General features: G+C 38.4%; 1 protein-coding gene and 1 long non-coding RNA gene across 8 annotated transcripts in view; both read left to right on the top strand.

Annotated features, from left to right (window-relative positions):
• trpm7 (transient receptor potential cation channel, subfamily M, member 7) overlaps positions 1-15,196 on the top strand; it is a 73,479-nt gene extending 58,283 nt beyond the window's left edge. For 2 of the 3 annotated variants that reach the window (XM_004539603.3, XM_076880004.1), the window contains exons 23-40: positions 655-787; positions 953-1,131; positions 1,225-1,357; positions 1,737-2,539; positions 3,862-3,956; positions 4,452-4,548; positions 5,131-5,207; positions 5,324-5,361; positions 5,466-5,494; positions 6,022-6,075; positions 7,846-7,890; positions 8,080-8,145; positions 10,412-10,695; positions 10,884-10,966; positions 12,359-12,564; positions 12,850-12,901; positions 13,128-13,234; positions 14,237-15,196. In XM_004539603.3, coding sequence (XP_004539660.2) covers positions 655-787; positions 953-1,131; positions 1,225-1,357; positions 1,737-2,539; positions 3,862-3,956; positions 4,452-4,548; positions 5,131-5,207; positions 5,324-5,361; positions 5,466-5,494; positions 6,022-6,075; positions 7,846-7,890; positions 8,080-8,145; positions 10,412-10,695; positions 10,884-10,966; positions 12,359-12,564; positions 12,850-12,901; positions 13,128-13,234; positions 14,237-14,349 — 2,594 coding nt within the window. In that variant the 3' untranslated portion in view covers positions 14,350-15,196. The remainder of the gene's footprint in view (positions 1-654; positions 788-952; positions 1,132-1,224; positions 1,358-1,736; positions 2,540-3,861; positions 3,957-4,451; positions 4,549-5,130; positions 5,208-5,323; positions 5,362-5,465; positions 5,495-6,021; positions 6,076-7,845; positions 7,891-8,079; positions 8,146-10,411; positions 10,696-10,883; positions 10,967-12,358; positions 12,565-12,849; positions 12,902-13,127; positions 13,235-14,236) is intronic. The other variant, XM_076880054.1, reaches the window with a different exon arrangement.
• A 239-nt stretch (positions 15,197-15,435) lies between these two features.
• On the top strand, positions 15,436-24,075 carry LOC101480136 (uncharacterized). Of its 5 annotated transcripts, XR_013095623.1 has the most exons (6): positions 15,524-15,538; positions 16,229-16,284; positions 17,305-17,404; positions 17,632-17,726; positions 18,062-18,138; positions 22,013-24,075. It is a non-coding gene; the product is annotated as an uncharacterized LOC101480136 (long non-coding RNA). The 5 variants fall into 5 exon arrangements; XR_013095612.1 differs by having other exon boundaries at positions 15,436-15,538; positions 16,229-17,404; XR_013095610.1 differs by having other exon boundaries at positions 15,486-16,397; positions 17,159-17,404.
• The last annotated feature ends 1,235 nt before the right edge of the window (positions 24,076-25,310 follow it).

Raw genomic sequence — 25,310 nt, 5'->3', positions numbered from 1 at the left:
CTTCTCACCACAGCATGTCAGCTAATCATCAGTCAAAACAAGCACTGGAAATCAAACCCACGATATCCTAATCATCGTTTGCTCCCACAACCTCTTTGGCACAACATGGTTCCCAAACAGCGGCAACCAGAACAGGTCACTTTAGGAGGGCAGGACATTTTGCTCCACCACAGCATCAACTGTCCTGATGTGGCTCTTAATGGTCTAGATTAAAAGGCAGTGCTTAAGTGGTCATCATTTGTGTTGGGTGCATTTGAAGCTTTGGTGGAACAAAACACTTGGCCAACCTCCGTAATCTGAGCTGGTATGCTGACATTTTACAAGCTGCTAAATTGATCACATAGGTTATCATGACCTTGTGGCAGCTAAAGAATCAATTCACGATGTTTCAAACAGCTGTAGCCAGTAGAAATAAAAATAAAATGAATACGTCTGATACAAAACTATGAAGAATGTTACGACTGCAGTCATTTGAGCATTTTTTTCCAGTCATTTTTATCTCCATCACACTGTTGAAGCTTTGCTGTCCTCCTTTATCTTTGAATGTTAGTTGTAGAAGACAATGAATTAAACCTGCATGTGTGTGCATTGTAATATTAGAAGGTTGGTGGATGTTTGTCCTGCTCCCTCCTAATGGACTTCTTTCCTTCACAGTTTGTGCCAACAACAGTGATCAATCGGTGAAGTCGCTGTGCACAGCAGGAGTGTGGCTGACGCCTTTCCTACAAGCAGTCTACCTCTTTGTGCAGTACATATTGATGGTCAACCTCCTAATCGCCTTTTTCAAGTAAGTACTTTTTAGCCTCAGCATTGCCCAGCTTTGAGCTATGTGAACATTTAAACTTCTATTCCTCCATATTGGTTTTGTCCATTTACTGATACTGCTTTCTGATTTCATTGTTGATCTTGCCATTGATGCAGTTGACAGTTAAATGTTTAACTCTGCTTCCAGCAATGTCTATATGCAAGTAAAGTCCATTTCTAATCTGGTGTGGAAGTACCAGCGTTACCACTTCATTATGGCCTACCATGAGAAGCCTGTCCTCCCACCTCCCTTCATCCTACTGTGCCATATATACTCCCTCTTCTGTATGTGTAGAAAAAGGAAGAAGGAGAATATCTACGGACCAAGTATACTTTTTATACTCATTACAAGCAGTTTAAGTGGTCATCAAAGAAATGTACAGCAGTTACAAGTTGCTGTTGCTTCTTTTTTTTTTTCAGAGCTGTTTCTCACAGAGGAAGACCAAAAGAAGCTTCATGATTTTGAGGAGCAGTGTGTGGAGACGTACTTTCATGAGAAGGATGATCAGTTTCACTCGGGAAGTGAGGAACGCATACGCCTTACTTCAGAAAGGTAAGACCACTGTTGGCCTTCACAGAGGCAAGATACGTTTTCAAAGTATTAAAACAAATGGCAGTTTCTTTTTCTTTATTTGTTTTAATAAACACCCAGAAAATTGTACCAGTAATATTAAACAAGAAATCTATTTTCTTAAGTTTTATTTATATAGCACCAAATTATAACATGAGTCATCTCAGGGACATAAAAAGGCTGTTATGGAAGTACTTGCCCAAGGACAGGAGGAAAAACTCAGCAAAAAGGGAAAAGAGCAACATTCAACAAACAATATAACAATATCTGAACAGTTTTCTTGATTTGAATTGAATGAGGAAAGTTACAGGTAATTTGGGTTGTTCTGTAAGTAATGAAAGCTGCTGTTTGTCATTTACAGGGTTGAGGTCATGTGCTTGCAGCTGAAGGAGGTTGGAAACAAGGTGAACTTTATAAAGCGCTCATTGCACACATTGGACTCTCAGATTGGCCACCTGCAGGACCTCTCAGCCCTGACTGTGGACACTCTGAAGACACTCACAGTTCAGAGGGCATCAGAAGCCAGCAAGGTCCACAATCAGATCACTCGGGAGCTCAGTCTGTCTAAGAATGTGGTCCCGAGCATTGCCCCCATGTCGACAGACACTGGCCCCCTCTCCAAATCATCTGTGAAAGGAAAAAGCAGTGTCAGTGCCTACTTTGGCTCCTCTTTTCCCCAGACAGGAGCTACCATTGCGGATGCTCTGTTTGGGATGGGCGCAGAACGAAGGGCTGGGACAGAAAGCCGACGGAGAATCGGGCCCAGTCCTGCATCAGAATTGGGGCCAGACCCCACCCTGAACCCAGCATTGAGTCCAGAGAGGAGGGGCTTGTTCGGGCTTGGACACCTCGCTGCAGAGGTTGGCTCGTCAAGCAGTGCCGACTGCAGGGCCTTTGAGCAAAGTGTTGTGCCCGTTTCCTCTTCAGAGCTGCGTCAACGAGGACACTCGCTCACTCAGACTAAGCAGACCCGTCCACAAGAGCCGGGCCCTTCCGACTCACCATCCAGCCTGCCTAATGTGCCCTCCCCTGGGGTTCAATTCCACATCAGCAGCACCCCCTCCCAGCCCAGTGGCTCCAGCCACTCTGAACTAGCTCTGTCTGGGCTTTACCAGCACCCCCTACAGTCAGACAGCACCTCTGTAGAGTTTGGGGCATTTGTGGGTAAGTATGTGAATGAGGCTGAATCTGGTGATGAGAAGATAAAAGAGGAGGATGAAAAGTGTGTGTGTCTCTATCCTACTGTTGTTATTGTGTCTAAGACTTCTGGCTCTACTCAGCCTGTTTGCTTGCCTGCTTGCGCTGTGAAGCCTGAGAACACAGAGGGGTTAGCAAAGGGGGAGAGAGAGTGGGACTCCAATTTGGGATATGTAAACGAGGCATTCAGTGACGACGAGGGCAGATCCGGCTATCAGAGTAGACGGTATACAGATGATGAACTCTCTCCAGACCCCGAGTTAACATCACCACTGGGTGACAGCTATGGAAATAATAGACTGCCAGGCTGCACTGAAACGTTTGCTGTGGCATCCAGGAGACCCCACAGACAGTGGATAAAGAGAGTGGGAGTGTCAGAACAAGCAACATCTTGCTATGAAGGTCAGAGTTGGTCAGAAGGTCATCATGACAAGAGGAGCCTGGCGAGTGGGCCAAATGCAGCAAGAGGTTTGAGTTTCAGTCTGAGCTCCATTTGCCAGGTGCTGGGGCTGTCCACCTCCAGATCAGGAGTGCAGTAGTGCTTTGGCTGGGGACCTTCTCCTTTCCTTTCTCTGCTCTGTCTGGACCTTTTGCCCGACTTGTTCTTGGGTAGTTCTGTGGTTTTCACCTAAGTCACACGAGTGTGGGTGATTGGTTTTCTTATTGAAGTTTTGTATTGTTTTGTTTTTTTGGGCTGCACCCAAATATTTGAGTATTCGGATTTATTTAGTTGCATAGGCATCAAAATAAATAAATAAATATATATGTGTGTGTATATATATCAGAGACAAGCCTGGAAATTATGGGTTTTCACAGTTCTCGTTAACAGCAGTGATCGTCATTTTAGCTCACCACCTCACTGTTGTAAGATTGTTGCAAGTTTTAGCAGCTTTTTATAACCACAAAAAAAAAAATCAGTGGGCATTTTTACTCGGCGTAAACCACATATCTCTTTCTCTCTGTACCATCCAGCAAACAGCAGTACCCAGACAGATTTTTACACTGCATGTGGCACTATTTCACAATAGTTAGTGATTATGTGTGTCCCCCGGATCTCAAAAGAACTTGTATTCGGGACAGCCCTATTATTTTAAGGTATTTGTGTCTGTCAGGTGGGGGTGAGGAATCAGATGTTGAACTGAGATTATTTCACCATGAAGGGGTTGGTCGTGTCATTAAATCAGGGACTGTGTATGTTTTTTTTTTTTTGTTTGTCTTAATTTGAATTAATTTGAGCAGTTGCATTAGATTTTGTAATAGGAATATAACTTGATGTTTTCTTGGTTCAGGACATAAAGACAGTGAGGAACTCCAGCACTCTTTGGCCAAAGCAACACCCACCTCCAGCAAACAGCAAAGCCCGACCCCACAGACCAAATCCCAGGTGTGTGTATGTCACCTATACCGATGTGTATTTTATTTATTTTAAAATTTCTCTTCTCATAATGTCAGACCTCCGCAGACATTTTCATATGTAGACTCCTAACATGACTGACTGGGCTGTTTGCATAATAAGCATGTAAAAACAACCAAACCACAGCAAAACAAACCGGTCTCATTTTTCCTGAATTTGCAAATACGTGTTCTGACTAATCAAAAAAAAACAAAAAAACACTCGGAAGAGTCATTCAGTAACTTGTTAATTGGTGTGTGACAGATGGCTGACTTATTAAAACATGATGGGTAAACAGGATGCTAAATTTCTGTTAGGTTAACTTAACGGTTGTATGAAATAATCTTTCCTGTTACAGCTAAACTGTCAAATTCACCACAGATCTGTGATTAAGAACTGTTTGCCTTCACGCAACTTTTTGCATGTGTGCTTTTGTTTTTGTTATTTTAGTTTTTTAATCTCACTGTGTTTTTGTGTCGTCCCCAGGCTCAACCCGAAGGTCACACTCACATCAGAGCAGTCAACTCTTATGCTGGCTTCACTGAGTTTGACAGAAACCCAGCCTTTCTTCATCCAGACTCGAGTAAGTTCACAAAACAGCGATGAATTATAACATGCAGTGGGTCCAGAAGTTTTGTAAGTTTTCCTTTGTACACCACCACACAATGTGATTGTGTCACACAGTTTCAGTGTGACTCAGGTAGTACATTAAGTGTTGAGGAATTATAGCTGTTTTTATACAAATACTGCGTTACATTGAAAGTGGGAAGATGGAAATGCTGCACGTAATGGTAGTGACGGCTGAATGATGGGGAACAAAACAAAAACAGCTGCAAATACTAGAACTCAGCCATCTTGGGTATGACGTCACTCCCAGCTCAAGTTTCCAAGGTAACAAAGCAGCAAACGTCCCCTATTTTCAGAAGCTCAAGGTAACTGAACAACTGACTGAAGAACAGTTTCGTGAGGCCGATAACGTCGCTATCGCTCGCTGGAAATCAATCACGTTCTGATTGTTTGAACTAAAATCCACTTTGAAGATGGCCAGATGAAAAATGACAAACATTGTTCCAGAATACTTTTGAACAGACTGTATATTAATGTGATCAATGTTTCACGTCTTTTGAAATATACGGGTTGTTTGTCACTGGTTGTGTTTCTTTAGCTCTGACAAAGAAGGACAGGAGCAGAGTGTCTGCTGAAGACATCCTCACACATGATGACCCCAGGGCTGCAGTACTGGTAAGATTAGTCCGTGTACTTTCCATCGGAAAAAGTCATATATTGTGCAGATTAACTCTGAACTATATTTGTACCTGTTCCTGTAACTGTTTAACAACTTCTGCTTTCTTTACCAGGAAAGAATTCAGGTCAAATCGGCCCAAGCCAGCAGCCTGTAAGTGTCCACACCCACACACGTGCACACAGGCACAGAGTAAAGTCAAAGTCAAGCTGGGCTTTAGTACTTATTTGTATTTATTTGTGTATTTCCCCTATCAGGCGAGCCCCTGGGGAAGACACACTAACAGGTGAGATCTGTGCTCCTCTGAAATCTGCGTAGTCAGGGTTTTCTGTCTGGCTTAACTAGTTCGGTTGCTTTACTTACAATGTTATCACAATGATCTTTGATCTGTTAGCTTTCTCAACATCCTTTGTGTGCAATAAAATCTATACTGTAACAGGTTTCACCAAAAACACCTTTCCCTTTTTTTAAAATACCATTTTCACAATATTTCGTTAATGTTTAACTGAAGAATTGTGATTTGTCTTTCGCAGCATTGTTCTTTAGAATAAACTCAGTTGACCTTAAGGGAAGAACACGTCACAGCACGTGTTTAGAGTTGTGCGAAGCATTTTCCAGAGAAGGAAAGGTCTAGAACGGATCAATAATATGTGATAGAGAGGAACGATTTCACTAATATTTAAAAGCCTACACCTGCAGACAAATCTGATAGGAGAGAGAAACGCTGCTGCAGAATGTTTAATGGGGCTTTTTTTGGTTTGTTTTTTTTCTGGATCAGTTTTTTACTGTTTAGTTCTTCTTCTGTGGTTACAGCTGCAGTTTCTCTCTATACGCCACGTCACGCCCACCTCGGACCCAGAAAGGACTGTGAGTGTCGCTGACTGGCCAAAAAGCACAATAGTTATCTGCATTAGTCATTTCATCTATTCTGAGCTTTAGTGGGAGATTAATCCAGTGAAAAATGGCTAATCCAATCAGTTTTAAAGCAAACTTTTAAAATGAGTGGAAAATGGCATTTGTTGTTTTTGTCTTTATATATGAAAATCATTTTATGTATTTTTGAACAAAACAAGTATTTAAATGTATCTGCAACACATTTCTGGCCCTGAATAGTGTCAGTCGGTAAAAAAACAGTCATTAAAATATTTTAAATAATTTATTAATATCTATACAAACAAATTGATGATACTAAAGACATGACAAATTAAAGTAAGATATTTGTGTGAAATATTTGATCATACATGTGACTTTTAGAATTTCTTATAAAACAAACAACTGGCTTGAAATTGTAATAAATTTAATAATGTATAGATATCACATTTTTATACTTCAATCTATTTTTTTTCTTAAATTAAAAAAAACTTTTAGAAGTAAAAAAGAGCATGGGCCTGTTTGTGCCTCTGTTAAGTAGTGCAGTGACACCTGCTGGTGGATGTTGGAACAATTCACGTTTTTCTTAAAGGAACATTATTTAACTGTGGACATGCAGTACTTTTAATCCATTCAGATTGATTTAATGGAAGCTGCCCTAATTTGGAAGTGTCAGGTCTGGCTTCATTGATTTTAATAGAAATAAATGGCACTTCTCTGGTGCTCAAATCACTATTTGAAAAACTCAGGAACAGCAAGGCTTCTTTGCAGAAACCATGACACAAACCTTTTTAAAAGCAGGTTTAATTTGTAATATTTCAACTGAGCTGAATCTGTTAACCAAAATAAGCCACAAAATTCCATCTAGTTTCCCAATAATCGAGTAAAGCAGGCATCTATACAGCTAATATCTCCAAAACTTATCATTTAAAATGTTGTTCTGGAGATTTATGAAAACAAGGTAATTAAAATAGAACAATTATTAAGCTGCATAATGTTATGCAATTATTCCCCTTTTTTTAAAATGTTGCTTCTCTCTGGTAGGATTACTTGGATTACTACAACTAATTATTTAGGTTTAAATGATTATAATTAAAGTTCAAGAAAATTCACGATTACAAAGAAAAGTTTCTTTTTCTTAATACTACAGTGACATTATTGAAGACAGTTATTGGAGACTCTGGTACAACCCAGAGTATTACAACAGTGTGCAATGAACTTAACCTTAAAATGATCGCTTCAAACATGCGTACGCAGTCAGCTTCCATCGTTAAAGTGACTTTAGTGTATGAAGTGCAGTGCAGTTTATTTCCAATAATACCGCAAATCCCCCACAAATAGGCAACTAGTTGCTGCAGAATGGTGATTTAACGGCTTGGCGACCATGTTTTTATATAGGAACATAACCGGAATACAAGTTGACAGCTAGTTAAGTTGAGTTTTTTAATACTAAGAGCTGATTGCAAATATGTCCTCCACTTATTTTTGTGTTCTAGTCGCAAGGAAGTTGTAGTTCTACATTACTGTGACTAAACAAGCATGATCTCAGTATTAACTAAAAAATTACAATAATGATTTTTGTTATAATCAGACAGCCCTGACTTACAGCAAAGAAGCTTTATCAATAAAATAGCACCGAGGGTCAGAGGTAAAAATGTCTGTTTGATAGTCTGGACGGTCTTAAATGATTAATTCCGAAGATCATTGAGTCATTATTGCTGGTATGTTTTGCACAAATATAAACACATTATTTTCTGTTTTCCGTAGCTATTGGCTCTCCATTCAAGCCCATTGAAAGCTACCAGTACTCAGGTGAGATGGTGATGCTAGACAGTAAGATCTGTTCCATGTTTGTATCTATTAATATTTTTATTAAAATCAGTACTAAAATGTAGGTGAAAAGTGTAACCGAGACAAAGTATTTTCTGTAGTTTTACTTCAGCTCACTCCTCTACTGCTGCTGTACATGGTGTATGTTCATGTGTACTTTTCCTCTTGTAGCTGTGGAGCGGAACAACTTGATGCGGCTGTCTCAAAGCATCCCCTTCACCCCTGTGCCACCTAGAGGTAAGAACAGTACTTCACAAGGTGAAAATCCCAGCCGAAAGCTTGATGCAGGCAGTTGCAGAATGAGGAAGTATCAAGACGGAACATCACAGATCTGCTTTCAGTATTGTTTGTGCTTTTTTTCCTCACCCTATATCTGCAGCTGGGTCAGCAATAGCTGTCGTTTGATCGTGAAGCAAATAAGTGTACTTGTGTGTGTTGTTCATTTTGACTTCTCGATTGTCACGAGATTGTCACTACGTCCATCTCGTTATACCTACAGTGTACCCATCTGCTGATGGTTGCTCCAGCAAGATAACCCACCATGTCACAAAGCTCAAATCATCTGAAACTGGTTTCTTGAACATGACCATTAATTCACTGTACTCAGATGGTCTCTGCAGTCACCAGCTCTCAATCCAGTAGAGCAACTTTGTTTTTGAATCTGTCTCTCAAAGAATGAATGGGGGCAAAAGGAAGTCCAAGCTGGTGTTATTCGTGAACCTAATAAAGTGGCCTGTGAGTGTATGTAGTAGAGTTAGATGTGTTATATGGGTAAGAGGCATGCTGCCAGTTACTAATCAAATTTCAGAAATAAAATCTGGTTAAGTTCTATGTGAATTAGTGCTGTAACAGCTGTAAGAGTTGGCCCAAATCACGTTTGACTATTCTTTCAAAGAACATTTAAATATGTTTTACACGCACAGCTTCTCTGTCAGAAGTCCAGCTCCAGTCTGTGCTGCTCAGAGCACAAAGAAATGCTTCTTTTTTTTTTACCCCCGTAATCAAATCTAGAATATTTGTTAACAGTCCTAGTATGAACACCTCCAGGATGCAGCACGACAGCCAAATGAGTCTGTATGGTCTTTTAACCTTTAACCATTACTCTAGTCCTATTCTAATCTCTAATCTAATGCCAAATATGTTTTATTTTTGTTTTCTTGTTGTTGTTGTTTTTATTATTCTCCCAAATCAGCCAGTGAAAGAAAATAATCACATAAAAAACTACTACTAGGTTTCACAAAACATCGAGCCTCAAGGCTCACATTACCAGACTGTATGAATTTATTTCCATGTCCTGTTCAGAGGCTTGTTGGTTGATCAATATCTGTTAAATTTATGTGATCAAATTGCTAAACTAATGATTCCTTCTTTTTTTTTTTTTTAATCAATCCGTCACTACAGTTGAATTTTTACCTCTGTTTTGTTGTTCTGCATGTTGGCTTTGTATGGAGATACTGGTACAAACTAAATGTAAATACTGGTTCTTAGAGAAGTGGATGTAAACTCTAAGTGGCCTAAGAGCATTCAAGAACCTGCAGTTCTTGTTACACCTGGATTTACTGGGTGTTGTTTCCTGAGCCCTTGTCTGCTCCTAATGAGGAAGAGGAAGAGGAAGAGTGGAACAAAGGGTTTTCAGGCTCTCACTGACACACCCAGAGGAGCTCTGTGCCAATTTTCCAATGCACGAGTTGGAAAAAACCCCGACTCATTCAGTAGAATAAGTTTGATAAGTCCCTGACGAGGATGCATCTTGTAACTGCACTGACTTCAGTTAAAGTCCAGCCCGAAGACATTGTTTGTTTGCCTTCTTTGATATAAATGTCCCAAGAATAATCAATCGAAAAGTGACTTAAAGTATTCAAATACAGAACAGGGAAGAGAAATGTGTAGCAAATATGCATCCCTTATTTATCCAGGTGAAAATCTATTAAAGTGGTAGCAGAGATTGACAAAACTTTTGCAACTCATGCACCAGATTGCCCCCCCCCCCCCCCCCCCCCCCCCAAAAAAGGGTGCATTGACATGGAGCAAGGGTATTACTGTCAAACAAAGTGGGAACAGTGGCCTGTACATTTTACACATGTACAGTCAGAATATGTTAGTTTGTCCAATGATCTTTTAGCATCTGAAAATTGGGCCTTTATATTAAAATGGCTGTAATTCCTTACCGGTTAAAGTGGTACTTTTTTTTTTCTTCTTTTTTTTCTTTGCATTAATGGAAATTATGCCATTTACAAAAAGATTTGACTCAAGTAAAAATCCACAAATATTATGGTGAAAACTCAAACAATTAGAAAATTTGGAAAAATGAGCATAGAGCCTAACTAGCTGCTCGACCCGCAGCTACTGTAGTTAAAGACACATTGAATCAAATCTGTCGAAAATAAGCGCCTGTCACTATTAGACCAATACGCCTGCATGAATGAGTTTTAAAGCTACTGTTTATTTTAAGGTCGTGACAGTGTGAGGTGTAATCATCACCCGCTGCTCTGTGTTCCTTCAGGGGAGCCGGTGACCGTTTACCGTCTGGAGGAGAGCTCCCCGAACACGATCAACAACAGCATGTCTTCCTGGGCTCAGCGGGGCCTCTGTGCAAAAATAGAGTTTCTCAGCAAGGAGGAGATGGGCGGAGGACTCAGACGGGCCCTCAAGGTGCTCTGTACCTGGTCAGAGTACGACATCCTGAAACCAGGACACCTGTATATAGTCAAATCCTTCCTTCCTGAGGTGGTCCAAACATGGCAGAGTATCTACAAGGAGGACACTGTGCTCCATCTTTGTCTCAGGGTAAATATTTTGACCTGTGGATTACTCTGGCATATTGGGGGTAGCAAAATAATGTCATTTATGGCAATATTTTAACATTTTTATTCGTTTATCACTGTTGGCAATCCTCACATGCACTGCTTTGTGTAACGTTGCGTTATGAAGGTTATTTGAAGCTTTTCATCCAGTGCTGCTTTGTGTCACTGCAGGAAATTCAACAACAACGAGCTGCTCAGAAACTGACATTTGCTTTCAACCAAATCAGGCCGAAGACAATCCCCTATTCACCGAGGTGAGTGTGCCTGACACAGAAATCCCATTCAACCATAAAGTACAGAACCACTTTCAGGCTTTATTTTTCATATCCTACCATTCCTCTTATTTCTGTCAGTCATTCACTTGGGTGTACAACATCCTACATCCACTTTGATGAGCATGTCTGTCACTGTGTTATCACTGGGTACTAGTATCAGTTCTTTAAAAATCTAATTATATTTCCATACAAATATTTTTGAGACCTTGACTACAAGCTTGTTCAAGTTTTCCATCTGCGACATGAACTTTAAGTTGTTCATGAGCCTTGTTGATCGTGCGTCATGGTGACAATTTTTATTTACACTTTTACAACCACTGAAAAACACCCCTGTACATCTACATAATAAAAATAGTCTGTTGGAAGATGGTGGCTAGATAAAGCCATTATATTCATCCTCTGTTCTTATTTACTGTCATAGTCTGAACTACAGGCCAGTCTACATTCCTTTATTTGTTAAGCAAATGAACCCTTACTATTCATCTGTATCAGTTTTGCAGGCCTCAATTTCCAGGACTTAAAGCATAAAACTCAAAGATTTCACTTCCTTTTTTTAAAAGTTTGTTACAGCTTTAACAGTTCTGGTCAGCTGGACAAACTCTTGGTTTTTTTATTAAAGCATTAAAGCCACAGTCAGCCTCTTTTTCCATCACAATGTGTGTAATCTGATATCATTCTGGTCATCGCAGCAGTCACAATAATTCAAACCAATGTCTAAAAATGACCACTGATGAGTCATAGCAACAACAACCAGACCAGTATTTCCTGAGTCCACTTCAAAATAAAAGTCAGCTTATATTAATCCAGTGCAGTGCTTTCACAAAACAGGAAGAGTTTCGTTTGCACTGGCAGTGAGTAGAGTTTGTGTGCGTCTTTTGATCTGTTTGCTTTTTCTTTCTTGTACAGTGCTGCTGTTGTTCTCATGTGATGTGCTCCGTGAGGGCTAAAAGTCTTTGTTAAAATGTTTTTAACATAGATATTGCTTTATTTTATGGGTTCAGTCATTCAGTTATTTGGTGGTATTTTCATATCATTTTTTTGAGATCCAACCATTTAGTGAGCTTGATATTTCTTGTGTTATTGCAGTTCACCTGGCTTGGCTGCTTTCCAAATTAAAATGCAAAGCAGCTGCCACATTTCTGCTGTTAATATTTGCATTTTAAGAAGGCAAACTAATGTTTCCTGGAGCACCAAAGACTTTCTGTCATTTGAAATGTTTGGGGGGGGGTTGTTTAACTTTAGATGCAGTTCATTTTTCAACTAATACCAAGTCTCCATAATGAAAACTTAATGCATGATATATTTTGTTGCGTCCTTTCCAACAACTTCAAACTGCTTTTGAATGAAGCCTGTTCTGCTATATGCTTTCAGGTTCCTGGAGGTCTTTTTGCTGTATTGCCACTCTGCTGGACAGTGGTTCGCTATAGAGGAGTGCATTACCGGCGAGTTCAGGAAGTTCAACAACAACAATGGTGATGAGATCGTCCCCACCAATCTCCTGGAGGAAACCATGCTGGCCTTCAGCCACTGGACCTACGAGTACACCCGGGGAGAGCTACTGGTGCTCGACTTGCAGGGTAAAATGTCTTCACACACCCTCAGGACATGTGATGGGTCCCACCTAATACAACTACAACTCATCTTTCAATGCCTCAAAAACTGTCAAGTTCATTTATTTAACAATAGGATCCATCACTTTCAGTACATGGATCCATCAATAATCAGTTATGGAGTTCAAGACAAAGGGCTCGTTTAGAAATGATGACATCTGTATTTGTAGTTGACAAACGTGAGCAGTTAGCTGAGGTGTTCTCATCTTCTTTACTCTGTCAGCTGTGAAACAAATCTTGTGCCTCCTGTAGGTGTCGGGGAGATTTTGACGGATCCTTCAGTTATAAAGAGCGGTGAGAAGGGGTGAGTGCTCCATTTCTCACATAAATCAGTCGCCCTTTTAATCTGTGATGTTATTTCAGAATTAGAATACTTTATTTTTCTCAGAGGAAATGTAAGAAGAGCAACTAGCAAGTTAAAGTTAAATAGTACAGTATATTACAAAATGGCTCTAATTTGTCTTCATATTTAATTCAGTTTTAACATTACTGTCAGTTTGTCCTAAATGATGTCTCCGTGCCTGCTGCAGATCTTACGATATGATATTTGGACCCGCAAACCTGGGAGACGATGCTATTCGAAACTTCCGTACAAAACACCACTGCAACTCCTGCTGTCGGAAACTCAAACTTCCTGGTGAGAGAGATTTAATTGTTGCTTTAGTTAGATTAATTTTCACTTTAATCTTACACGAAATGAGTGGTTCGCAAACAGTGGGGCCTGCAGCCATTACAGGTGGAGTCCAGGGGATTGTAGTCCAATTTAACTTGATCTGCTTCTGAGGTGGGAAATCCTAAGAAAAAATCCAAAGCCCAGCTGATACATGATTTTATTGACATAAAGTATTTTTTTTTTCTGCTGGCCAGACATTGTGGATCATGGAAGGTGGATGAGTGCTATTGTAATGGGTGTACACCGACCCCCTGCTGCCACACAGTCATCAGTAATATCACAGGAGCTACCACAGAAGTTGTATCTAAACCTTGCAGTATTTCACAAAACAGCTGTTCTCACATTAGAAAAAGATGCTTTGTTCCACATTTAGCTTCTTGCATATTTCCATTCTTAGTCTCTGGGCTGGAATATGTAACACTAAATGGGTTATAAACAAAAAGCAAACGCATATCAGGCATACAAGTTCCAGTCATAATCAAATGCACATGCAAACCTTCAACCCTTACATCACCTCTCCACCCACGGAAGATACTACTGTGAAACCACACACGTCAATTTGTGCGTACACATCCTTTCATTGGTCGCGTTATAACGTCAACAGAATAAAATTGGTGACAAACAGGGTTGCTTACTGGCCACTGACTCATGGTTGTTTTTGTTTTTTTTAAAAACCCTCACACCTGATGATGATAATATTAATATTATTAATATTTATTTACATTCTCATTTTATTTAGACTTTATTTTCATTTACGCATCCGTAGATTTTTAATTGTTATGTATTTAATGTACTCTTATTCTGCTTATAAGCCAATTAAATTTCTACTTTAAAAAAAAATTATTCTACATTATTGCATACATGTTTCGTTATTAGGTTGCCACTTATCTGTGAAACTTTTTGCCTGCGTGAATTCTGATTTATTGACCACACTTTAACTTTGTTCCCATTTTTCATGTTCATCAGATCTGAAGAGGAACGACTACACACCAGATAAGGTGACATTCCCACAAGAAGAACCTCCGAGCGCCGGGGGTGGCGTTAAAGAGTCCCGCCAATCAATGAGGCTGATGCTGTGATGCGTGCGAGGAGACACTAACCTGATTCATTATAGTCATAGCCAAGGAGCAGGAAGGTGCAATGAACTGGAATAGCTATGTTTCAATCGAAACTGGTGCATGCAGACTGTGTCATGTTTTTCTGTCCCACCCACCAAAATGCTGTGTGAACATAAATCAACCATCTTACTCTTTGTTTTTGTTTTTTTTTAGTATATACATGGGAAGGGTGTGGAGAAGGTTTTAAAATATTTTGTACAATTTTATGAATATATATATATATATATGTAAACTGGATATATCAACAGGTACAGTGTCATTGCAAAGGATTTATTTATTAAGAAGTCTGAAAAGTTGCCTTGTTTTACCAAAAAAAGAAGAAAAAAAAAGAACAAATCTAAGTGCATTGTATATCTGTTACAGCAGCTTCAGAAGAGATCGCTTGCTGAAACCGAGTCACTGCTACACGGCGGATTGCCACCAGATCATTTTTACAGACTTGTATCAAACGTTTTGTCTCTTAGTTATTGAAAACATATACACGATTAAAGATCATGTAAAGTATGGGCAGATTGCAATGCAACTTTTACAGAACAATGTATGTAATTTTATTGTATTGAAAGTGTGTCCAGCAAAATATCGATAATAGTTTTTATTGTTACAAAGGTACTATTGCTATATCTTTGTCATCAACTATTGTATGAGCAAATTACAGTCTAGTGTATCTTATAGATACTGTTACCTGGCATGAGCTAAACAGATAAAAATATTTTATTCAGGGGAAGTGACAAACATAAGGGTATTACTGTATACATTTTGTACTGGATATCATTTTAAACAAATAAAATGTTAAAGTTTTAGCAACATCGCCCAAGTCTTAAAATAATCATTGTGTTAACATTTGTGGTCTCTATTCAGATTCTAACTCTTATGTTTCTGCCTGCAGCTCTTACAGTAAGTACACATCAATATTTTGCTCTTTTTTTTTTAATTCTAAGTTATGATATTATTATTTTTCAACCAAAATAATTATGAACATGGGGATTTTGTGCTTATTCTGAAAAAAACAAATCTAAATATATTCAGGGTTTAGACAGATGGTTTGTTAAAACGCACTTTAAATGCATCGCCGTTAGTGACGGCCAGTCAGGTGCATGGAGAAATGACCTTAACGAACCTTAACATTTTATGATCAAACCTAAAAAGAAAGGTAACAGCTTAACCAGAAAGCAAAATTTAATTTACAAATTATATTAATTGATCGTCATCAATAATACGAAAAAATAAAAGTGAAACCGCTAGTTAAAATTATAACTTAACAGTTGAAAATTATTAACAAGATTTAGGTTAGCTAACTGTAGTGGTTAGCTAAGGCTGAGTAGTAAAATGTTAATTAAAAGCTGGAAATTATTAGCCACTGCTAGGTTAGCTTATGGAAACTGTTCAAACTCGTATATAATAGTATCGGAGACACTGAATCGTTAGCAAACATTGTACATTAACGGTTATTACAGCTGTCTAAAATTAGCAATAAGCTATAAATGATTAACTCACGGTATTGACTTCAGAGTTAATGTAGCTAATTAGTAAAACGTTGGATAATTATTAGCCAATATTATAGCCAGCAGCTAAAATTCTTGAAGTGGAAGCTGATTAAATTATTATGTAATTAATGGCCAATTTATTGGGTACATTTTGCTAGTACAGGGTTGGGCTCGCTTTCAGAACTGCCTTAATTCTTTATGAGACAGTCAATAAGGTGCTGAAAACATAAACCCAAAGATGCTAAAGTTATTAGACTTAGATGTTACGGCTGGAGACTATTTGAGTAAACTAAACTCATCGTCATGCTCATGGAACCAGTTTGAGACGATTTGTGGTGCCGTGTGTTATTCTGCAGCCATCAGAAGATGGATACACTGTGGTTATGATGGACATGGCATCAACAATACTCTGGTAGGCTGTGGTGTTTAAGTGATGCTCTGTTGGTGCTAAGAGGTTTAAAGTGTGTCAAGTACAACATCTCCCCGCGTCATTATGCCAGCAACAGCCTGAACTAGTGATACAAGGTGGGTGTATTCTTTCATGTAGTGTAAACCACAATCTACCCGCTAAATGTTGCAGCAGAAATGGAGACTCACGGGGCCAAGTAATATTGTTTTCTCAATCTTGTGTTGTCCAGTTTTGATGTGAATGCACCGCTTCTTGTTCTAAGCTGACAGGAGTGCGGTTCCCACCTGTTGAAATTTTAACTGATAGTGTGAATAAAGGAGTTTGTTGCCAAAAAATGGACAAACCGCTGAAAGTGTCTATAAAACATAACTAAAAGGAGTGGAATATTGAAATAGTTGTCCTGAACTAATAACTGGGAATGTGTAAGTGTTTGGAGCTACTGACATAAGTATATTTCTACTCTAAGAAATACAACAAGCCAAATTCAGTTTTGTAACCTTTTCTAGATAAAGTGAAAATGATTAGTTCCCATGATAAAGTCTGCCACCTGACATTTAGTTATATTCCAAGCATGCACATCTAACCAACACGGGTTAAATTACTCTTGAAATATTGCCGGTGCGCTCAAGCTACCAGCAGCCCTGCCTGCAGATGAAAGGCATAGAAATACTTGATTGTCATTCTGCAAAAGGAAACAGTAGCTGTGCTGTTTTCACAGATTCCTGAGGTGAGAAGCGGCTGCTTGTTATCAAGTCCGCACACAGAGAAACCTCTGTGTAGCTGCCTCTGGTCACACTCACCTGTGCCATAATTTGATACTTGAAAGGAGAACTTTGACTGCAGATAACTGGAAGATTTGCATTTTTTACATTCTTAGCTGAACCTTTATCCCCACAAGTCGGACATCAGGTGTGGCTGCAGTCATTACAGGACAGAGAGTCACTTGAAAACTGTATGAAAGAAAGAAAGAAAGAAAAAAGTCTCATCCACCCTCCCACTGGGTGTGGTTTGCTTCTAATATAGTCGACTGTGATCGTGACTAGGCGTTTCACTTCTTGAAGCTGAGCACTGAGTTTACATCTCAGCAGCTGCAAACCATGGCCACAGTCACTGTTGAATACTGGTAAGTCTAATGTATTCTGTGCACACGGTATCAGCACGCTTGCTTTTCTTTCTACTTATTCATTATGCTTTTAAGATGTAGCTTTACTTTGAGATGATTTTTTGTTTTTAAATGCATCATTTCATTTATCATTTATGTTGCTTATTTTTTTCTGTATTTCAAACTAGAGCTTAAAGGTGTGGTAAATGTTGATGTTGATGTTCCCTTGTTGTTGGTTTGTGGCACAGTAAAGGATGAAGTTATGCTTTTCGCTACCGGGATCTAGCTGGTCTCCTCCGGCAGGTTCCTGGTGTGAAACTAACAGGACTCACAGGAGAAGACAGTAAGCTGCTCTGGTCTTTATGTCATACATTGTCTGTGGAAATCCACTCATGCCATTTCAATTACAGACATATTTCACTGTCGCTTTTTAAGTTTCGTGCGGGGGAAAAAGTGTACATATACAGTTTTCTTTTATTATTATTTACTTATTTCTACCTACCCATGAAACATGTCACAGATCTGTATTTTGGTGGTAGATGGAATAAATCAGTATTTCAACGTGGCATCCTCCCCCCACACAAAAACAAACAGTTTAGCCAGCAGTCATGCTGACAGTATGTGTGTGAAATGATATGAACACAGTTTCATTTTTGTGAATTTCTCACCCCATCGCAGACAGTTTTGAGGTGTCAGTGAACGGTGAGCTAATCTACTCCAAGCTGGAGACGGGAGAGTTTCCTGATAATGAAGAGGTTAGTGAAATGTAGATCTACATCTTATTCAGACTGTAGTGTCCCTTTTTTCAACTGAATTTATGTTAATTTGAACACTGTGCTGTTCAAAAACAAAGCCAGCTAAGTACAGTTTTCTTTTCAAGCTGAACAAACACATGATTTTCATGAACATAAATTAGCTTCCTTTTTTTTTTTTTAGTGGCACATGTTTTCAAGCCAACTTTTGGCATGTCATTCTAACAAGGAAGTACCTGGGCTCTGTTTACGAAAGCAGGTTTATCAAACAAACTCTGAGTTTGGCACTGAAATCTGGATTGAATAACCCTGAGATGAGGACACAGCAGATCAGAATTGCTTCAAAACCATTAGTTATTAATTGGGTTAGTGTTTGTCTTAGGCAACTTGCACACGAGTTATTTTTAAAATTTTGATTTTGCGCTTTCTTTTTGAAAAACATATCTGTCCGCATTAAAATGCAATAAATGATAAGTGTTGTTTAGATCAGAGGTGGGCAATTCATTTTCTCATGGGGCCACATGAGAAACTTGGGACTGTTGTAGACGGTGGAACATTTTATCCCTTTATAAACTGATTAGTGCAGCAATATAATCTTAATTGTATAGAAGTGTTGGCCAATCAGACGTCTAGAAACAACAGCACAGCATCGTTTGGCCTCATAAAAAAGACAAAGATGGTTTCTGAAGGCTTTTAAAAGCTCACTAATCTAAAACACTGTTTAGATGTGAACCAAAGCTACTTGTAGAAAAGGCTCCATTTACCAAAACAGCCATGTATGTGTGCAGAAGGCTTTAGCCACGTGTTATAATGAGGCACATTTTCAGAAACTAGAAGATGTGTTTTCACTTAGGCAGCAGAGCTTTGTTCTACATGTCTATGTTTGTTCTGATTAAGGGAAAAAGTCTACATTAAGCAGAGACATTAACCTAACCCCTAACAAAGATTAAGTGATTGCTAAAGCGATGAAATGTTTAGAGATGGCACGATACCACTTTTTTATGTCCGATACCGATACCGATATCATAAATTTGGATATCTGCCGATACCGATATGAATCCGATATAGTGTTTTTTAATCAACAAAACTGTTTTTTAAATATCTTGCTGCATTTTGTATAAGTTCATACTCAAGTTTAAAACAACAACTACACTAAAGCTATTCTGTTATACCTGTATGCAAAAAAAAAATATTTCATAGTTCAGCAATACTGATCAATCTAATAAACTTAGACCTACACCATCCTCCCTATTCTGGTATTTTAAAGAGTACTTAGCATAAATATTAAGCAACCTAACTAATAGGGTTCCAACTCCCAGCAACAACAAAAATAAATAAATAAAAAATAGGGAACCACCCCTCACGCTCCACCTCATGATGCTTAATCGACGTAATCAACCTTAATTTGATGCAGTGTGAAAAAAAATGCACAGAAATCAATTATTTTTCAAGAAATATTAAATAGATTCAACATCTTTCTTCAACAAAATTGCAGACTGCACAGATGGTACCTTCCCAAAGGAAAAAGTACTATAGCTTACTAGGGTATATATATATTAGACTTAATAGTCACTATATACAGTAATTGACTTCTATTCATTTTACATCAAATTAAAACTTTGGGTGTCAGATAATTATTTATTAAAAGCTCGACATTTTAAATGAGAATAAGAAAGAAAAGTATGTCTTTGTGCCCCCTTTTCCCTGTTAATGCCCTATCGGCCCCCCTGGCTAAACTTTGCTAGATCCGCCCCTGCACAGTTACCAGCGTCAGCTACATAGAAAAAGATCCTGGAGTAGAAAGTAATATTAAATACATTCTAACAACAGCTGATCAAGCTTAAATGTGCTGCTGTTGTTCAGCCGCTGGTTTCCTCTTTCTAGTGCAAAGTGGGCCAAAAGCAAACAAGAGAGACGGACTCGCACAGAAAAGCCGATCAGCTGATCATTAAGCAGTTTCATGATTGAAGTAGCAGCAAGAAGAGGCAGTCGCTCCATATATCGTTTGTTAAGCTTAACGCAGGAATGCTTTACAAACATTCAGAGATGGACTTACACACTTGCTTTACTTCTCTTGGGGATAACTTTGTCGGAGATGAAATGCCGGGTTGCTAGCGAAGCTCCAAATGCTATCCAGACCACCGACAGGTCCCGCATGCCACAGCCGCTCTATCACGTGATGCATACTGCTCCGACGTGCTAACGTTCTGAGGTGAGTTACGGCGTGTTGTAAGTTTTGTGAGGTGCTTTCGTGATATTTAATGGATCGGATTACATTTTTTATTTTTCTCCGATATCCGATCCAGTAATTTAGGTCAGTATCGGACCGATACCGATACGTAATATCGGATCGGTCCATCTCTAGAAATGTTTGAGTGCAGAGTAACCTAATAACACTTGACAGCTTCCTCACAGTCCACAGAAAGATGTCGATTATATTCTAAGATGAAAACAAGTCCACAATGATTGCTCTGTTCTCATGCTGATAACAGACTGGTTAAAAAAAAGAAATGTAACAAATAGCAAATACATAACTGGATAACTGGGTTTACAGTTTGTGGAGGTGTTAAGCCTCAACGGAAGAAGCTAATTTGGTCAACAGTAAATAGCACTGTCCTACTCTACTTGCGCACTCAATGCACTTTAAATATAAATATTTTTAGCGACTATCATTCTGCTCAATATTAATTTTATCCCTCGTTCTGTTCACATTTATCACACTTGTTACTTTGTTTCTATATGAGAGAGATTCTGAAATGGTTTTGACTTATTTCTATTAAAAGAGATTTTAAAACCCACACAAATGTACATTCATCTCTGTAATCCTCGTAGTTTTTTCTTATTTTAAAAATGTAGATTTTAAAATTGTTCTGAGTTATGTATTGCAGTAATAGAGGCCCTTTGTTGCTGCCTGCAAACTTATAATACTTTATAATAATTTGATTAACAACAAACTAATAGCTTTTTATTTTATCATATTTATGTTTCGACTTTTTGAATTCTTCACCCTTTTGTAGTTTCTGTTGAACTCTTCACCCCTTAAAAGCCTACAGGGCGTAACCCTTCAAGTTTTTGTCCTGAACTGAGGAGTTTCTGTCATATTTCTGCTTATAGAGTTGCATTAAAAGTTAGTAAGTAGGGTGTATGCCTTTGCAGCTGCCCTTGAAAAAACTTGGAACTATTTGAATGATTATCAAACCACACTTTCATTAAGATTTCCGGAGATGTCAGAGCTCGTCATCATGGGTACAGGGAGGTCATCAGATGTCAGTTAACTGAACTCCCTCTTCAGTGTGTTTTCTTCTATGATATTGTTTTTTTGTTTTTATTTTATTTAACCAACTCGTATATTATGTTTTAGCTGCAATAACACACAACCGTCCCGACTCTTTAGTTAAAAAACTTGCTCACAATGAAACAAAATTTAAACTAAATAAACTTTTTTCTTTTTCTTTTTTTTACAACTTCTGTAAAATGTTGCAGGCAAAGTAGGCTGACAAATCAACTGTAGCGCTGCATTTGTAGATACTCGACTGGGGTCACAAATGAACCCCCAGCTGTGTGAACTTTGATGTCGACTGTATGATTGAGGAAGTGAAGCTGTGTCAGTCATCTGCAGGAAGGGAGGGCTTAGAGAGAAACTCAGGCTTTGTTGAAGTGAGCAGACGAGCGTCACAGACTCTGTTACTGTGGTAACTGACCCATGGGTTATTTCTGGAACTGAAAACCAAGAGGTTTTTTCTCATAATCAGGGTTAACAAACTCAGAGTTCTCACTAAACCTGCTTTCTAGAACAGGATGTGTTGAATTACTAACTTGATGGGGCACGTTGACAGCTCACCACACATCAATGTTAAATATCTTTGTGTTCAACCAGTTGACAGAGAAGGTGAGAGCGATGGTCCCAAAAACGAAAGGAACGAAAAAGAACTGGAAACAGAGATGCTCTACCCAATAGGAGGATGGATGGAGGATGAAATGCCAGCTGTATTTGCACTGACTGTATTTGACCGATGTTCTTATTTGTTTGTGTGTTTCCCTATTCTCTATCCAAACAAATTAACATAAGCATCAAAGAAAGGGACATTAACACATTTTCTTAATTAAAAGTGTCACAGATCAGACAACTTGTTTGCTGTGAATGCACACGCAGATGAGATGCTGATGGGAGCCCATCAGAGGGACCTGACTGCTGAGCTGCACTCCTGTTTATGAATGCACACACTAAAAACTGCATGTGGTGTGTGCACGATGCCACTGGAGAAGCTTTTCAGTTGACCCTGGCCTGAAGATGTGCTCTCATCAGGTCTGTGTAGCGCAGGTTATTATGAAACATATCTAAGTTTAGTTTACATTCATCATTTGGATTTTCCCTTTTTAGATAACAAAAAACATTGTTTCTGTGCCTTGAATAGAATAATTGTGAATGAGGAGACTGATGTCACTCTCATGTATCTGCCTTAGGATAGCTCACACAGGTGAACAGCAGTCCTTGTTAGCCCCTTGATTATTATGCTTGTTTAATAGAAACCGTCGGTTTATGGAATAAACGAGTATCATGTTTTAACTACGAGCTGCACGTCAGCTGTGACAAAATGGTTTTTTGAACACTGTCGAATACTCGCAGACTGTTTTAATTCAGATCTGCTGCTGTGGTCTCTGCACACTTCCTGTCGTCTGTGGTGCTCTGCATATATTCCTGAAGCGCTATGTAGTAAATGTGTCAAGCAAACAGGAAGTGCAGGGAGTTTTAAATAGTTTTGAAGTGTAGCTGAAAAAACCAAACACATTTTATCACATCTTTGAAATGTGCACAAAGATCTGATCATCACTTTTGTGCCTCACAGTGTATTGTGTGAAAAAAAACAAACAAACCTGAATGATGGGTTACAAATGGACTCTTTCGACACAAATGAAATATAAGATGTTGATTATGGTATGTTTTTGTGATTTCCTGTCCTCTCTATGTTACGCTGATAAACTAACTAGCGGCTGGCTGCAGCTTCATATTGATGGTGCAGACATGAGAGTGACATCCATCTTTTAATCCAGTGGGTCTCAAGCCTCTTTCTACTGTGCCAGAAATCCCACAAAAGTTTAACGTTCATTAAGAATAAGAAATATCTACGCTGAATTTGACTTAAAATAAGCTTCAGATTAGCATTTGTAGCATTAGCAACTTCAGCAACACTTTATAATAATGTCACACTATTAAGCATTAATATAGCAAATTCATCATTTATATAGCATTATCTGCCTTGGTATGTCATTTATATACACAAATGTTTATCCTTCTGTTACTGTTACCCTTGTATAGCTAACACTGCTACCACATACATCACTGCTAACAATAATCACAGTCATAATAATATGTGTATTTATAAATGGCATACTAAGTAATGCTTCATAAATGATGAATTAAGCACTTGCTAATACCTTAATAATGCTTAATAGTGCAACATTATTATTAAGTGCTACCACAAACTGTCTGTTTATCCCCTCCCCCTCTCAACTGGCCACTCTAGTGCCCTGCCCCACTGTTTGAGAAACACTGTAACATTAGCTGATAAGCAAAAGAAGTTACAAGAGTCTAATAGTTTTTCTTTTTTATCTTTCTTTTATTTAGTGAGCCTTGCATTGTAACATTTTTAAAGAAGCTAAGACAACATCAGATACTTTGTGAACTTTTTTTTCTAGGAGGTATTTTTTTATTTTAATATGTGGTGTATATGTTTTATGCTTTGCCACACATAAAAAATCACATGGGACTGTTATTTTGATAGACCTGTGTGGTGAGTGCACTGTCATCTGATCTTTTTAAAGGTTTAGACAGATTTTGAATTAGTGACACATATTTAATATATGTTTCAAACACGTTAGCTTTTTTGTTCATGTTTGCAGCTCTTTTTTTCAAAAATGAAATAAAAACAAAGAAATCACTGTTGAATCTCTGATTTGCTCGATTGAAGCGATTTTCACACCCGGGCTGATGTCATCCGCAGGATAATATTATCAAACTTTCTCAACTGATTGTCATATCTGATAAATGATATTAGTCTAAATATACACAAGCTGTGTTATATGATATATTTGTTTATATATGATACAACAAACAAATATATATTCAAATATTTTATGACTTTTTAAAAATCTTATTGTATCATACACCTTCAACCCTGAAATGAAGCATTATCAAAGTAAAGTCTCACTGTTGTCATTTGTTTAAATGGAGTCTTTGTTTTCCACTGTGTGAAAGGATTAAATCTAAAGCTTCGCCTCTCTGCTGTGTAACAAGTTTTTCTTTAATTAAACATGCATCACAATGACGCACCAGATTGATGTGGTGTTTCCTATTGTCACTGAACCACTCCAACTTGCTATTGTTTGCTATTGTTTCTACAGTTCAGAAATTCAACAGCTATGTCCTGTTGAGGCATTTCTAAAACCAGGAACAAAAAAAGGCGCATTAGCTGGAAACTATTTTCCTTGATGGAGTATTTGGTGTTTGGTGGAACTGGGAGAGGCTGACATACAATAAACTACAACTGAATAAAAGGCATTAATGAATTCCTGAAAAATACAACATTTTAAACTAAAATATATCATTATTTCCTCCAATTTTACCTTATTTCAGCTATTTTCTTATAGTATGTGTTGATTGTTTTGTGTGCAGTAACACAGTACGTGCCCATCATTTATATTTTATCTATAAAAAAACAAATTTAATGCACAGAAAGAATAACCAGACACCATCTTTTAAAGGACATCAGACAGCTGAAACAATGCAAAGCCATGGCCCTGTTTGGTCTACTTTCAGAGCACTTATAGAGGTCGCCATCTGTGTAATCTTTGTAGCTTATAATCCATAAAATAAACAGATCATGATAATAACTGAGGATTTGTAAGCAGCTGCTTGAATGCTCGGGTTCACTGGAAGACTAAAAAAACTATCAACAGGAAGCACAAAACCACATCAGAGGGTCAGGGTTTTCTGTTTCACAAACAGTGCGACTGCATGTATGTCATGGCTGTAACGGAGAAACATGCACATACTACACTGAGAGCAGAGTTTCGGTGCCCCATTAATGCTCTATTGTTAACGCTGTAATTGTGTGTCTCTCAGCAGAGACATCCGCATCTTATTTATAACAGACAAGTTGGTCTTTATCTGTTTT

Source organism: Maylandia zebra, linkage group LG1 (genome assembly GCF_041146795.1).
Source record: "Maylandia zebra isolate NMK-2024a linkage group LG1, Mzebra_GT3a, whole genome shotgun sequence".
NCBI lineage: Eukaryota > Metazoa > Chordata > Actinopteri > Cichliformes > Cichlidae > Maylandia > Maylandia zebra.
Note: the sequence above shows the minus strand (reverse complement) of the source record. Positions and strands in the feature narration are given on the sequence as shown.